The following is a 14,121-nucleotide window of genomic DNA, read 5'->3' on the forward strand; positions in this document are numbered from 1 at the left end:
TCAAATTCAAGATATATAAATTCCTCGCAGCACTGATTGGCAAAACAATGTCACTTGATCATCTGCAGTCAGTGATGATCAAGTGGCGCATGTTATCATGAATAGACATGATGAGTCAACCACCGTGGCAATGGCTCGACTGAACCCCTAGGGTTTGACCGAACACAGGTTAAGAACCACAGTTCTAGAGTAATTGAAACTTGTACACATATTCGTCATTAATGTGACCTAATGACTGGACTATATCGCACTGTCTTAACACCATATCTAAATAAAACTTGATTGCGCTTAATGGAAGTGTGTACACAAGCACGGGTCCTCCTGTCTAGAATTTGTGGACCGCAATCGGTGCGAGACTTCCAAGAATCTGGATAACTGACACTCGCCCGTGTTTAAATTTTTTTTTTTGCTGGGTGGCCGGGCTGAGGGAAATTAAATAAAAATAAAACCGAAGGAAGGGCGGCCCTTTGGAGCGACTGAATAGCGCGTTGGCCTCATAGCTCTGGGGTGCTGGGTTCAAGTTCAGGTCAGTCCACCTGTTTGCTTGTTCTTCCTGGGCTTTGTGAGTTTCCTCCGGGTACTCTGGTTTCCTCCCACATGTGAAAAACATGCGTGGTAGGCTGATTGGACACTGTAAATTTCACCTAGGTATGGGTGTGAGTGTGCTTGGTTGTCCGTCTCCTTGTGCCCTGCGATTGGCTGGCCACCGATTCATGGTGTCTCCTGCCTCTGGCCCCGGAGACAGCTTGGATTGGCTCCAGTACCCCCTAAGGAGGATAAAGCGGTTCAGAAAATGAGATGAGAAGAATAAAGAAGAACAAAAATTAATAACAAATAACAACTCCAAAAATAAAATAATTTGAAAAAAAGAAGAAAAAAATATTTGAAAAACTAAGAAGAAAGAAATATAATTTGAACGACGGTGTTTAAAAAATAAATACATAAATAAAAAAACAACCACAAAAATAAACCCTAAATAAATTTGAAAAACAAACAGGGCTTTTTTTCCCAGGTGAATAGAATAAGCTTCCATACATTATGTTAATTTGAAAAATGAACTTAAAATTTTGTGTACAGCACAATAAAACGTCATTTTAAAACGTTTTTTTTAATTTTTATTTTCTTTCCTATAGTGTTACGGGCGAAGAGCACGTACACACACATACACGCACATTTCTGACGCAAAGTGTTGATGATGGTCTGCGCAATTCTATTTTGAATCAGGGTTGTTTACATTTCTTCTTCTCTTCAAATCTAATCTATTTTCTTGAAATATCTGATTTGTGAACCGAAATCTCTGCTCAAGACAGGGGTGTTTTCACGAGCTAATATATCTGATGACGTACACGTCCTCTTTAAGCGCCGCTGCGACGCTAGACGTGAAAACTGTATGCAGCCGTACCGTCACGATGCAGTGCAGTAAGTGCATGGGCACTACACGACGTAAAAATATTCTGCGAAAAACGTGAGCGTCGAAGTACCGTCTCTCTTTTCAAGCCCCTGCAACATGCACCTTATTTACAACTAACTCCCTCTGACTGGAGTGGGTGTGCACCTTTATGTATAGGGTAGTCCCATTTCAGAAGCATCTTTGTCACCCCACCAAAAGCCCTGGCTGTTAAATGCTGTGTTTTTATTCGCTGCCCTGCTCCATCCTCTCTTGGTTGAAGGCAAAGGCGAAGATTTACAAGAACACCAAGGGTTTACGGAAATATAAATTTTGCTTATAGAAACGTGAATAGCCTGTGCAGCCAAAATGAAATTTCCAAGCGAGAATCCAAGAAAACCAGGGAAGTGCCCGTCACCAGGTTAGACTGTCAATTATTTGCAGTTTTACCTTATGCTGACAAAAAGTTCTTTTTTTTTTTTTTTTAAAAAAGTGGCTTTTATTATCATATCATTTAATTTCAGTTTTTGCTTTTAGTTTCTCTGACCTTCCATTGAATTGCTATTTTCAATTTGATGCATTGTACAGGTGCCATTATGCAATCTTGATGGTCAGTCTCATATGCAGCTCCTATTTGTTTTTGTACCGTGGCTCTTTGAGGATTGTTAATGAAAAAATAAGATAGAAATACAGCAGTGAAGGCTATTTCTGCTTGGTGGAATTTATGGCCAATAGCTGCATCATGTTCAATCCACTGTGAAAAACAAAAAGCTATTCATTTCATAAGGGATGCTTGCAAATATTACATTTGGGAGATAAAAATTGCTCTTGGCAAACCCCTGGCTTGAATCGGGTGCAACGACGGTATTTCCACTGTTGTTCTGTATTAAGCATGACCTCATCCATTACGGGAAGATTATCTTCAAATTGTGCTTGTGTATCACGTCCCATCACATCATCACATGTTCATCTATTTCTGGTTGTATATAATGTATTGTAATGATACAATAATAATGCACATCACCTTGGAGGGGAGTATTTGTTTCAGATTCATTTCCAACTATTTTGTCTCTCCATTTTTAGAACCATTTATTTTGCCGTTATTCTGTTTGCAAAAAAAAAAAAGATGCTTGGGCACCATTCTAATCACATTACAACTGTTTGGTTACATAACTTAACACACTCAAAGAGTAATCGTCAATGTCATTGATTTATGACAAAGTGATCCCAATTCACAACATAATTAGCAAACTGCGAATACTTACAAAAATGAAAGTAAACAAATTATGCTGCTATTGATTTGTCTGAGATGCATGGGTGAAATTAACGCACTGCAGTTCTGACACTCGTCATGAGTTAATAAAGAGTCTTTTAGGGTTAAAAAGATGCAACTGTGAGTAGCCATAAAGACTCAATCAGATGGTTGCACAAATATAAGAACACCCATTCCAGTGTCTTTGCCAGTGATCCTGCCCTTTTATTTAGCATTTGATTTGATTAGAAGTAAGTGTTTGCAGTCATTTTTTTAAATTGTTTAGTTTTTTCCCCATAATATTTTCACATATACTCCCTTATAGTGCAAAGGAATGTGAAATAAACCATTTACTTGCAGTAGACTAATATCTTGTACCGCATTATCTTGACATACAAGTGCCACAACATACGAGAAATTTGAGATATGAGGAAAATTCCCAGCGAACATTTCCCTTGAGATACGACACAAATTTGAGATGCGAGCATACGAGACAGGCTGGAGGCCGAGCCTGCAAGAGGCTGCTTATGATAACAGCGCACGGACGTTTGGTAAAATGGACGTTTGATAGAACGAGCTGTCAAATCATGACAGAGTTTATTGTTGAAACCAGCACTCAAAATTATATCATGAAAGAGAGAGAGTGAGTTTAATATCTAAATATCTAATATCAAAATATCAACAAGGGCACTCATTTATCACATCGGCTGCTGCCTATCAATAAGAGCACTCATTTAACACATGGGCTACTGCCTATCAATGAGAGCACTCATTTAACACATCTACTACTGTCATTGACGGCGATACTACCATATTTTGCTGTTTCATATACCCCTCATTTAATATACCCTGGTATATTAAACGGCGGGGTATATTAAATGGCGCACAAACGAGAAGGCACGATCCACTACGTACTCTCTATGCTGTGACGGGGTGCATCAACGTTTTTTAGACTAAAACTACTTACTGCTCAGGTTAAAACTACTTGCTGCTGAATAAAGTCTGACTTGGAATTTTAATGAACTTAAGTATATATTGTTATGCCCATGTGAACACCATACAAATCTTGCCAAATGAGCTGACTTTGCCGTTTAATATATTAAACGGAAGCGGTGTGTTAAATGGCAGGGGTATATTAAATGGCGCAAAATGGGAGGCTCAAAAAAGCAAAAATCATTTAATACACCTGGGTATAAAAATGTGGTTACCATTATTTCAAAGCTGCGCAGTGACATTCATAATGAGATGGAGAGCCTTTGTTTAATATGAATAAAAGATAAACAGTTAGCGGGAGATAACGTGACCGAGTCGATAATATGAGGACAAGCCAGCGGAATCGACATGGACTTGAAAGCATAGCAAGCATCTGAAAAAGACACCAGCAAAACCTTTCAAAGAGAATCATGGCTGGTTCGATAATTTTAAAAACGAACTGAACGAAACGCACACTCGGTTCTGAGACTTGGAGATGCACGAAGTTCCGCCTCGAAAGTGGAATACATTAACATCTTTGCCTCGCTTATAGCAAAAGAAGGTTTGAATTTAGTGTAATGTAAGATTAAAACTTATTTTTAGGTGTGTGTATGGAAATCTAAGTTCGTTTAATTCAAATTTAAAGTTTATGTTATGTTACGAAGCTGCCTTGTGGTGAAGAGTGTCAGGTTTTGAACCATATACATTCAATAACTTCGGATCAGAGTTAGCACATGCAGAGTTGGCTTGATGAGATTTTCAAAGACTTCAGCTGAAGGAGGGGTCAGAATAGCCAGCGCTGGGAGATATGTCCATCCCCCAGCCTGACCAGTTCGAATCCCTCCCTACCTCCAACAGTTGAGCTAGTTTTATTAACAAAGGGTCATGTGACCTAGTACCTAGTACAAACTTTAGGCGGGAAGAAGTGAACTAAGAAATGGGAGTGTCGTGATAGATGACACCCCCCCCTAACTAAAAGGTGTCATGATGGAAGTTTCCACTGGGTCATGCAAAATTCTATTCTAGTGACTACACTATATAAACCAAAAGACATAATAATAAGCATAAAATACATTCATACTTCACAAAGAGGTTCACTTGCCTGATTTCGGTGTGGGCAGAGAAAGGCTCAATTCCCGACGGATTGGGAGTGCAGATGGTTGTTTGTCACTCTGTGTGGCAACCTGTCTAGAGTGTAGTCTGCCTTTTGCCCAAAGACAGCTGGGTTAGGCCACCGTAAAAAATTAAACTCTCTACGTTGCATGGTTTGGACAAACATAGCGAAAGAATCTTAACACACACACACACACTCACACACCCATAAATAACGTTATATAAGGATTATAGATTAATTTATTATTGTTATTAGCATCAGCATTTGACTGGTTGACATTAAATTTACAAAAAGGATAAGTAATTACTTTCTGTTTAACAAACATCTTTTAGTTTTTCACCAAACTACTCCATTTATAAATTATTAATTTATCACTGCTATTAGCACCTACAATATCTCCCAAGCAATTTGACGTATTCGCACCAAATTTACAGAAAAGATAGGTAATTACCTTCTGATTAACGAAAGGTTTTCAATTATACATTCCAGTATATTTTTTTATTTATTGCTGTTATTTGCACCTATTTTGTTTAATAGCTGCCAAGCCAATGTATATATTAACACTAAATATCCAGAAAGGGCATGTATTTACCTTCTATTTTTGAAACTCATTCTGGTTATTCAGTAACGAATTCCATTTATTAATTATTAAATTATCATTGTTATTAGAACCTAATATCTTAGATAGCTACCAAGCCATTTAACTTATTGACACCACATTTACAGAAAAGATAAGTGATTGCTTTCTGTTTAACGAAAACCTTTTTTTAATAACACATTCCTTATATTAGTTATTAATGTATTACTGTTATTAGCACCTAATATCTTCAATAGCTCCCAAGCAATTTGATATACTGGCACCAAATGTACAGAAAAGATAGGTATTTACCTTCTGTTTAAGGAACAAATCTTTTGGTTTTTCAATAACACATTCCATTTATTAATTATTAATTTATTACTATTATTCACACCTAATATATTCAATTGCTCAAGAGACCAGCAAGCTAACATATTTCAGGTCAGGCATACTCATTGATAATACTTGCAAATGCTCAAAACTTGAGTTCACACACATAGAGAACATAAAGAAATTCAATCACACGTCTGTTAGGATCTGACAGCCGTTTCTGGCCACCATAATGTCAACTCTCTACGATGCAGGGTTTGGACAAAAGTAGCGTGAGCATGTTAACATAAAATACCCACCCATAAATCACGCTCTATCTATTTCTGCTCCCCGAAAAACTTTCTTTTACCTGCCATGACGGAAAGACTCAGCGAGACACGATGGTGCAGGACACACTGACCCAGGAGGCCTTTCCACGTCATTTCCATTTGGGGAGAATTAACGCCAGGATAACCGGACCCTTGGATTGAACCCTTTACTTCAGGTCTCACAAAACATGGACAAATATGGTCAGTTTTCTCCCCAGAGCCATTAGGACTATAAAGTTAGATCAGCACGACACACAAACTCTTCTGCTTCCTCATTAGTTTTGTGGACAGTATTTCCAGATGTCACGTGAAAGACCGGGGTTCGATTCTCCCACGGCGAGTGACTTCTTTTTCGGAATAACTTCTGGGTGTGCAATAATGATGCGAAATATCTTAGATTGTAGAATATTTTAGAATTTTATATTACTTATTTATGTTTTTACTGGGAAAACGCTCTTTGTGGAGTAGTAGCACCAATTTCGTTATACGCAGCTGTGCATAATGACAATTAAGGCTTTTGATTTTGATTTATATCTGAGATATGAGGCAGATATGCTCCCCTGGTATCCATCTGTTCCCCTACATTATTCATATACATGCTAACATGTTAGACAGTTTGCCAATGTTGACAATATTCTGTTTATTTTTTGTATTTAACTTTTCTCCTTTGTTTTTTTCCCCTTTAGTGGGAGTTCAGAGTAACCTAGTTTCACCTAAAAAGATGCGTCCAGGTATGCTTCAATCGAGCCTTGTTCAAGCCAGTGTGGCTACAATGCAGAACCCAATGGGCTGCTCTTTGCCCCGACTGTCAATCTCTCGGCCTGCGAGCATGGTGGCCAGCATTGAAGGAACATCTGATGTTGGATATCCATTCATGATGATGAAACTGAAGACTGTGCTGGCAGTTTTTGTGGTGGTCGTAGCCTTCTTGGTGGCCGGAGGACTGGTGTTCCAAGCTCTTGAGCAGCCATTTGAAGACAACCAAAAGATCACCATTACAGCGGAGAAGGCAGCATTTCTGCAGAAACACCCTTGCGTGTCCCCAGATGAACTGGAGGCTCTTATCAAAGTAAGACCATATTCTCATCAATTTTCCAGCTTTACTTTCACACTGTAAGGTGTCCCAAAAGGGATTTAAACCAATTGAAACCTGAACTTTGTATCAATCTTACCCCATTCTCTTCAACACATTTCAAAACCCAACTTAACGTTCTAAAAAATACCATGAACGAAAACCTCTTCTTTTGGGGATTTAATGCCCTGAAGTCAGTGCTTAAATTTGTCATTCAAAGAAGGGCATATTTGAGTTTTAAATGGAAATTACTCCATGGATTCAACATTTAGTAAAGTATAGCTTTTTGAAAAACATCATTAAAAAGATGAGGTTGTATTTGAATTCTTTAAAAAAATAATTGATTTTTTTTTAAGCCTTATCCCTACACTGGCGGCCCGCTGAATGAGTGTTTAGCCCGCCGGCCTCACAACTCTGGGTTGGTCCACCTGTGTGGAGTTTGCATGTTGTCCAGGTACTCCAGTTTCCTCCCACATTGCAAAAACATGCACGATAGGCTAGTTGGATACTCTAAATTGCCCCAAGGTATGTGTGAGCGTGAATGGTTGTTTGTCTCCTCGTGCTTTGCGTTTGGCTAGCCACCAATTCAAGGTGTTCACCACCTCGTGCTCATGTCATCTGGAATAGGTTACGGCACCCCCGTGAACTTAGTGAGGGTAAAGCAGAAGAAATGAATGAATCAATTACTTCTCTGGAGATTTCCTGACTTCAGAGTTTGTTCATTTGGTGTCGCTAGAAGCAGAGATAACATGCAGTCCTGTCACTTCATCATACCCACTTCACTGCAGCACATCAAATGAAAGGTAGGGCACAAGAGAACTAAATAGATACAAAGCAAAGATATTGAGTACACAAACTATTTCTGCAGACCTTGACAATCCAGCAATTAATTGCAAATCAAAATAACCCATCCACATGCTGCAAAAGTCATAAACATCGGCTACCCAAATGTCCAGGCTTCAAAGAGAAAACATTAGAGGAAAAACAGAAACATGTAGAAGAGAACAGGCTATCTTTTGGGTGTCGCAAGCCTAATCACCAAACCAAAGACTGCCATCGTCGACTAACTTGCAATGTACGCAAGGGGAGACGCCCCACCTGTCTCCATGATGAGAACTACGAACCTTGCGAAGGAAGAGAAGTACCACTGATCACTCCAAATGACTCCACACCAGCCATGGGGCTCAATCTCACAACAGGAGACCAAGCAAACATCAACTATTCCTGTTCCTGTGTGGGTGTCTGTAAATAGCGAGCCATCAAAGGAGCAGCTTGTTTATGCTCTGCTGGACACGCAAAGTGACAGCACATTTATAGACGATAAGCAATGATATGCAAGCAAATAAACAGCTGAAAATGAAACTTATCACTATGCTGGGGAGAACATGATTGTACACTGTACAGTGTGAATGGGCCTCAGGACTGCGAGTGAGAGCTAAAATTCAGGTATGTACCTCACTCCTGTGTACACAAAACATTGCATTCCAGGGAACTGCAGTCAAAAACCACTGGCCGGACGTTTGGACGCCAGGTGTTTGGTCGCCAGGTGTTTGGCCGCCAGACGTTTGGTCGCCGGACGTTTGGTCCCCAGGTGTTTGGTCGCTGGACGTTTGGCCGCCGGACGTTTGGTCGCCGGACGTTTGGTCGCCGGACGTTTGGTCGCCAGACGTTTGGTCGCCGGACATTTGGTCGCCAGATTTTTGGTCACCCGGACAGTTGGTCGCTCGGAGGTTTGGTTGCCGGGCGGTTGGTTGCCGGATGGTTGGTTTCCAGACGTTTGGTCGCCCGGACGTTTGGTCGCCCGGACGTTTGGTCGCCCGGACGTTTGGTCGCCCGGACGTTTGGTCGCCCGGACGTTTGGTCGCCCGGACGTTTGGTCGCTGGACGTTTGGCCGCCGGACGTTTGGTCGCCGGACGTTTGGTCGCCGGACGTTTGGTCGCCGGACGTTTGGTCGCCAGACGTTTGGTCGCCGGACGTTTGGTCGCCGGACATTTGGTCGCTGGATTTTTGGTCGCCCGGACAGTTGGTCGCTCGGAGGTTTGGTTGCCGGACGGTTGGTTTCCAGATGTTTGGTCGCACGGACGTTTGGTCGCCCGGACGTTTGGTCGCCCGGACGTTTGGTCGCCCGGACGTTTGGTCGCCCGGACGTTTGGTCGCCCGGACGTTTGGTCGCCCGGATGTTTGGTCGCCGTTGGTCCCAGGTCTTTTGGTCGCCAGTCAAATGGTGACAGAGAGTAAGTACTGTTGAAAACAGCTCTCAGCAAGAGTTTAGTATCGAAATATCTACTGTTGATTTTTGAGAGAGGTTAGTATCTAAGTACTGTTTAATATCTAAGTATCTAAGGGCGCGGCTGTCGGATCCTAATAGACGAGTGATTGGGCAAGAACCCCCCCCCCCTCTGCCCCTCACACACACACACACACACACACACACACATCTTGACTAATATGATATATAACAAACTGAACATGAATAATACATGTAATCTTGTCTGACTCTTGACTTCTTTTCCTAGCACTCTCTTGATGCTGTGAATGCTGGTGTGAATCCTGTTGGTGATACAACTTATAACTCCAGTCACTGGGATCTTGGCAGTGCCTTCTTCTTTGCTGGAACTGTGATTACAACCATAGGTACACCGATAGATTCCAAATGTTTTTTGTGACAATTATAATAGAATATTCTACACGTACAAAGATCAAATATTCAACAAAATGCATCCTGACATTATTTGACGTCATTTATTTATAGGATATGGTAACATTGCTCCAAGCACTGAGGGAGGAAAGATTTTCTGCATTTTATATGCAATATTTGGCATCCCACTCTTTGGATTCCTCTTGGCAGGGGTTGGTGATCAGCTAGGGACCATATTTGTCAAAAGCATTGCCAAAGTGGAGAAGATGTTTCGGGTGAGTCTCTAATACAATTTTCATGGGATCTCGAAGTCAAAACTCAACTGTTCAAATCCAGTTATTGGTGATAGATAATGACACCAAGAAAAGTAATTCAACACTCATGTAACTTTTACAAATATTGAGACAAAAACTATTGTTATTTTCAGGCTACAAGGTTTGAAACATGAAACAAATATTTTAAAAAGTGGGGAAGGAATTCAGGATACAAAACAAGGAAATATTTGACTTGGCAAAATATTCTAAAACACGTGTGTAGCACTAGTGTTATGAGTGTCTCGTGGCGAAATGGAGTTGGACCCAAATGCTGGAAAAACGGTTGACACAAGGGAGTGCATGTGCATAAACACAGTTTACAATATAAACTCTTCAATACAAAAAGTGGTGAAAAGGTAAGAAACCAAAATTTTGAGGGGAGAAAGTGGAGGGAAGACGCACACCAAAAAAACACAACATAAACCAAACATAATGTCAAACAAGAACAATTCTTCCACACAAGTACACAAGGACACGGTTTAAATTCACAAACAGGGGTTTGAGAAGAAGACGAGCAGGAAAGGCACCACATGTGAAATTTAATGTGCAATCACATATGCAAGGTAAAACGCTCAAACAACCAAACCCCAACAAAACCTAACATCTAGAGTTCATATTAGAAAAAAATCATATGATAACATTACCACAGTCAATAAAACTGCTGCCTTTCAGATAGACTCTATTTGCTCCCTACTGCAGAAATTTTAAGAATGAAGCGGATTCGACCATTCTTTCCACTTGTGTTAAAAATCTTACTAAGAACAGTGAAATATTTTGCCTTGATTGGCAACATTGCAGACACAGCATGTAGCTTTTCCTCTGGTGTGCCATTTTTACATGTAAGGATTGAAATAAAACAACCATACATTTTATATATTTATGGCTCAGAAAAAAGTTTGTGCAATTCAAAAACTTTTGTCCAGATAGTTGCCAGTCTTATGTTGAAACATGCAAAAAAATTCTGTTAGGAGAGAAATTTCCTTCTAATACTGACAGTCTAGCACAATTTTGTATAACTGCATTTGACAAAGACACAAGAGATAGACAGATATCTGACATTAGCAAGGGTCCACATTCTGAAGCCTTAGGTTATATGTAAGCAAAATCCCAATCTCTTCCCCAGCCTTGTCTAAATTCTCCACAGTTTGAGATAAGGAACTAAAGATAGGTCATGAGCAGACCCTCATGAAAACCAGTGTTCACTTGTATATTTGTGATAGTGAATAGATACCCCTTAAACCACTGTTGAGCAACCCATGTAACGTATGGTTTCTGTCATGTTTTGTTGCGGTTTTGGTGTTTCCCCTGTGTGACTTGTCCTCATGATATTCCATTAAGGACATGGAAATGGTTCCCCACCCGTGGTGTCTCTCCAGCTCACTGCCTCTCATGACACCGATACATTTCCAATTGGCTCGTCAACCCATATTTGTCTATTTAAACCTTGTGTATTTGTGAGTACTTTTCCGATCGTCTAGTGCTCATGCCTGTTTTTATCTTACCCTGTTCCATCCTGTACCTGTCCTACATTCACTTTCTGTGCTCCTCGTTTCCCTTGTGTTTTCTGTTGAAGGTTTGGTTCATTTGTCTGAGGAGTTAGTTTGTCACTTTCCCCAGTTTTCCTACTTAGGGCTTAAGTTTTTTTGTGAATGTGTTAGTTATTAAAGTTACGTTATTGCAACCGCACTCATGTGTCCGCCTGCCTCCGTGCATTTGGGTCCAACCACGCTCTCTGCACACCACCTCCGTAACAGAGCGGGCTGACACGTCATGGAACCAGCGGAAAGTCGTGGGCTTACTTTTTGGATTTCGGACAATTTTTCCATGGACACCTATTTGGGTTCCCATTGGCCATTTATCGTGGACCTCAGTGTGGTTGTCTGTGCTGGAGACCAGGTGGGAGTTTTAACAATCACTTCATTCCTACCCAACGCTCCTGGGCACAGCTGAGTGGAGCTTCCAGCAGTCTGCCTTCCGACATGGAATCTTGTCCACTGACAGCAGGGGAGTCGTTTATTTTTCCTTTTTTGTCGGGGACGGGTTTTCGTGCACCAGTTCCTTCACCACATTCTAGTGCACCCGTGGTGGAAACCCTGTTCTTATGGCCCCTTTCGCCCATCCTGTTGCAAGTCAGTAACTGTGACGGTGGGGGCCGTGATGGTGGGGCCTTGACGCCGGTGACGTGGACTGCAGCCAGGACACCTGTAAACGTGGACTGCAGCCAGGACGGCTGCAACATGGACTGCAACCAGGAGGGCTGCAACGTGAACTGCGAGCAGGACGGCTGCAACATGGACTGCGCATGATGGCAGAGACCAGGAGGGCCGCGATGTGTGTGCGTGTGTATGCATGCAAACTCCAGTGTTGTGAGGCCGGCGAGCTAAACACTCATTCAGCGGGCCGCCAGAGTAGGGATAAGGTTTAAAAAAAACTCAATTATGTTTTTTAAGAATTCAAATATATATAATTATATATATATATATATATATATTTATATATATATATATATATATATATATATATATATATATATATATATATATATATATATATATATATATATATATATATATATATATATTTTTTTTTTGTTTATATATATATATATATATATATATATATATATATATATATATATATATATATATATATATATATATATATATATATATATATATATATATATATATATATATATATATATATATATATATATATATATATATATATATATACACATACATACATACACACACGCATGCCCAGGCGCACGCACACATAAGCATGTGCACATGCACATGAACCTAGCAAGCCATATGTGGCACGCAGGCCGTTGTTTGCCCATGTCTGTTATAAGCACTTATTAATTTTGTAAGTAATGCTTTATTGTATTTAAATCAATTACTATTTATTTGTGTTTGTGTGCATTTGCCTTGTTGACATCTTCTGGATAGAACAAACACAACCAGATCAGTCAAACAAAAATCAGAATAACATCCACCCTCCTCTTCATTCTGGCTGGCTGCATCTTGTTTGTGACCATCCCAGCTGTGATCTTCAAACACATCGAAGGTTGGACAGCTCTGGAGTCAACATATTTTGTTGTCATCACATTGACCACAGTTGGAATTGGCGACTATGTAGCAGGTGAAGCATTTTCTTCTTTTTGTGGCAATGCTTGTGTCTGAAATACTTTTTAATAATACAGTAGACATGTTCAAAATGTTACGTATCTCTCTGAAAGAAGCTTTTGATCACTGAAATAACTTGAATCTGACAAAAATGAAATGAATGATTTCTCAAAAGCAGCAATTAATTTCTGTTTGGAATAGCACATAGATGGGTGGTCTCTGTGCTTCGAGAGCAATCAATTTACTCTTCAGAGAGCACAGTATCAGAAAGCTAAGTCTGAGTCATACATTTACAAATAGCCCCAGCACCCCACATGAGCCTAATGAGGATAAAGCGGTTCAGAAACTGATATGAGATAGATGAAAACAACTAATAGATAAATAATAAATACTATAATATACCCACCCCAATAATAAGACCACATGAATATATGTTAGGCACACAGGAAAAACTCAAGAAACAGTGACAAACGTGGAGCGGACCACAAATCAGGAATTCAACGCCACACAGGAAAGGAGGGTCATCTTTTGACTCACAAATTATTCTTTGACATGAGGGCTCCTCTGCTAAACTGTCTGGCTCCTACAGCGTGGAAACCTTGCACATTCATTTGTGTCACTTCAAATGGGAAGCCAGCAAGGTGTTTGGAGTATTGTTGTTTATTTAATTTTTTTCTGGAAACAACCTTTCATAATCTGACTCCCGTTTATAAATTCCTTTGCAACAGGCAAAAGTGGGCGTTAATTTTAATATTAGTGGGTGGGTTTCAATTTTAAAGGAATTTCCATATACAGATTTTTCTATGGTTTGCTAGTCTGTTAATTAACTTGATTTAGCAATTATCCTGGCAGGATCCTTCTAGCTAGAATCTAAATATATCCAGCCTAGTATAGAGAGAAGGAATGATGGATTTCAAGATAAGTGTGGAATGGCTAATCCCAACATCAAAATAATCTTCAAGCAGAGAAAGCAACATTAATTTTCATATCAAAAAGTTTCATAACCTGTGTGTTTTTTTTGTATA

General features: G+C 40.0%; 1 protein-coding gene across 2 annotated transcripts in view; it reads left to right on the forward strand.

The window, feature by feature from the left end:
* The first annotated feature begins 1,291 nt into the window (after nt 1–1,291).
* kcnk10a (potassium channel, subfamily K, member 10a) overlaps nt 1,292–14,121 on the forward strand; it is a 16,674-nt gene continuing 3,844 nt past the window's right edge. The window contains exons 1-5 of one of the 2 annotated variants that reach the window (XM_077711561.1): nt 1,292–1,808; nt 6,627–7,009; nt 9,530–9,647; nt 9,766–9,926; nt 12,920–13,112. In XM_077711561.1, the coding sequence (XP_077567687.1) occupies nt 1,757–1,808; nt 6,627–7,009; nt 9,530–9,647; nt 9,766–9,926; nt 12,920–13,112 (907 nt within the window). In that variant the 5' untranslated portion in view covers nt 1,292–1,756. Of the gene's footprint in view, nt 1,809–5,933; nt 6,142–6,626; nt 7,010–9,529; nt 9,648–9,765; nt 9,927–12,919; nt 13,113–14,121 lie in introns of those variants that run through there. The other variant, XM_077711563.1, reaches the window with a different exon arrangement.

This window comes from Stigmatopora nigra, unplaced genomic scaffold (assembly GCF_051989575.1).
Source record: "Stigmatopora nigra isolate UIUO_SnigA unplaced genomic scaffold, RoL_Snig_1.1 HiC_scaffold_26, whole genome shotgun sequence".
In the NCBI taxonomy this organism is placed as follows: domain Eukaryota; kingdom Metazoa; phylum Chordata; class Actinopteri; order Syngnathiformes; family Syngnathidae; genus Stigmatopora; species Stigmatopora nigra.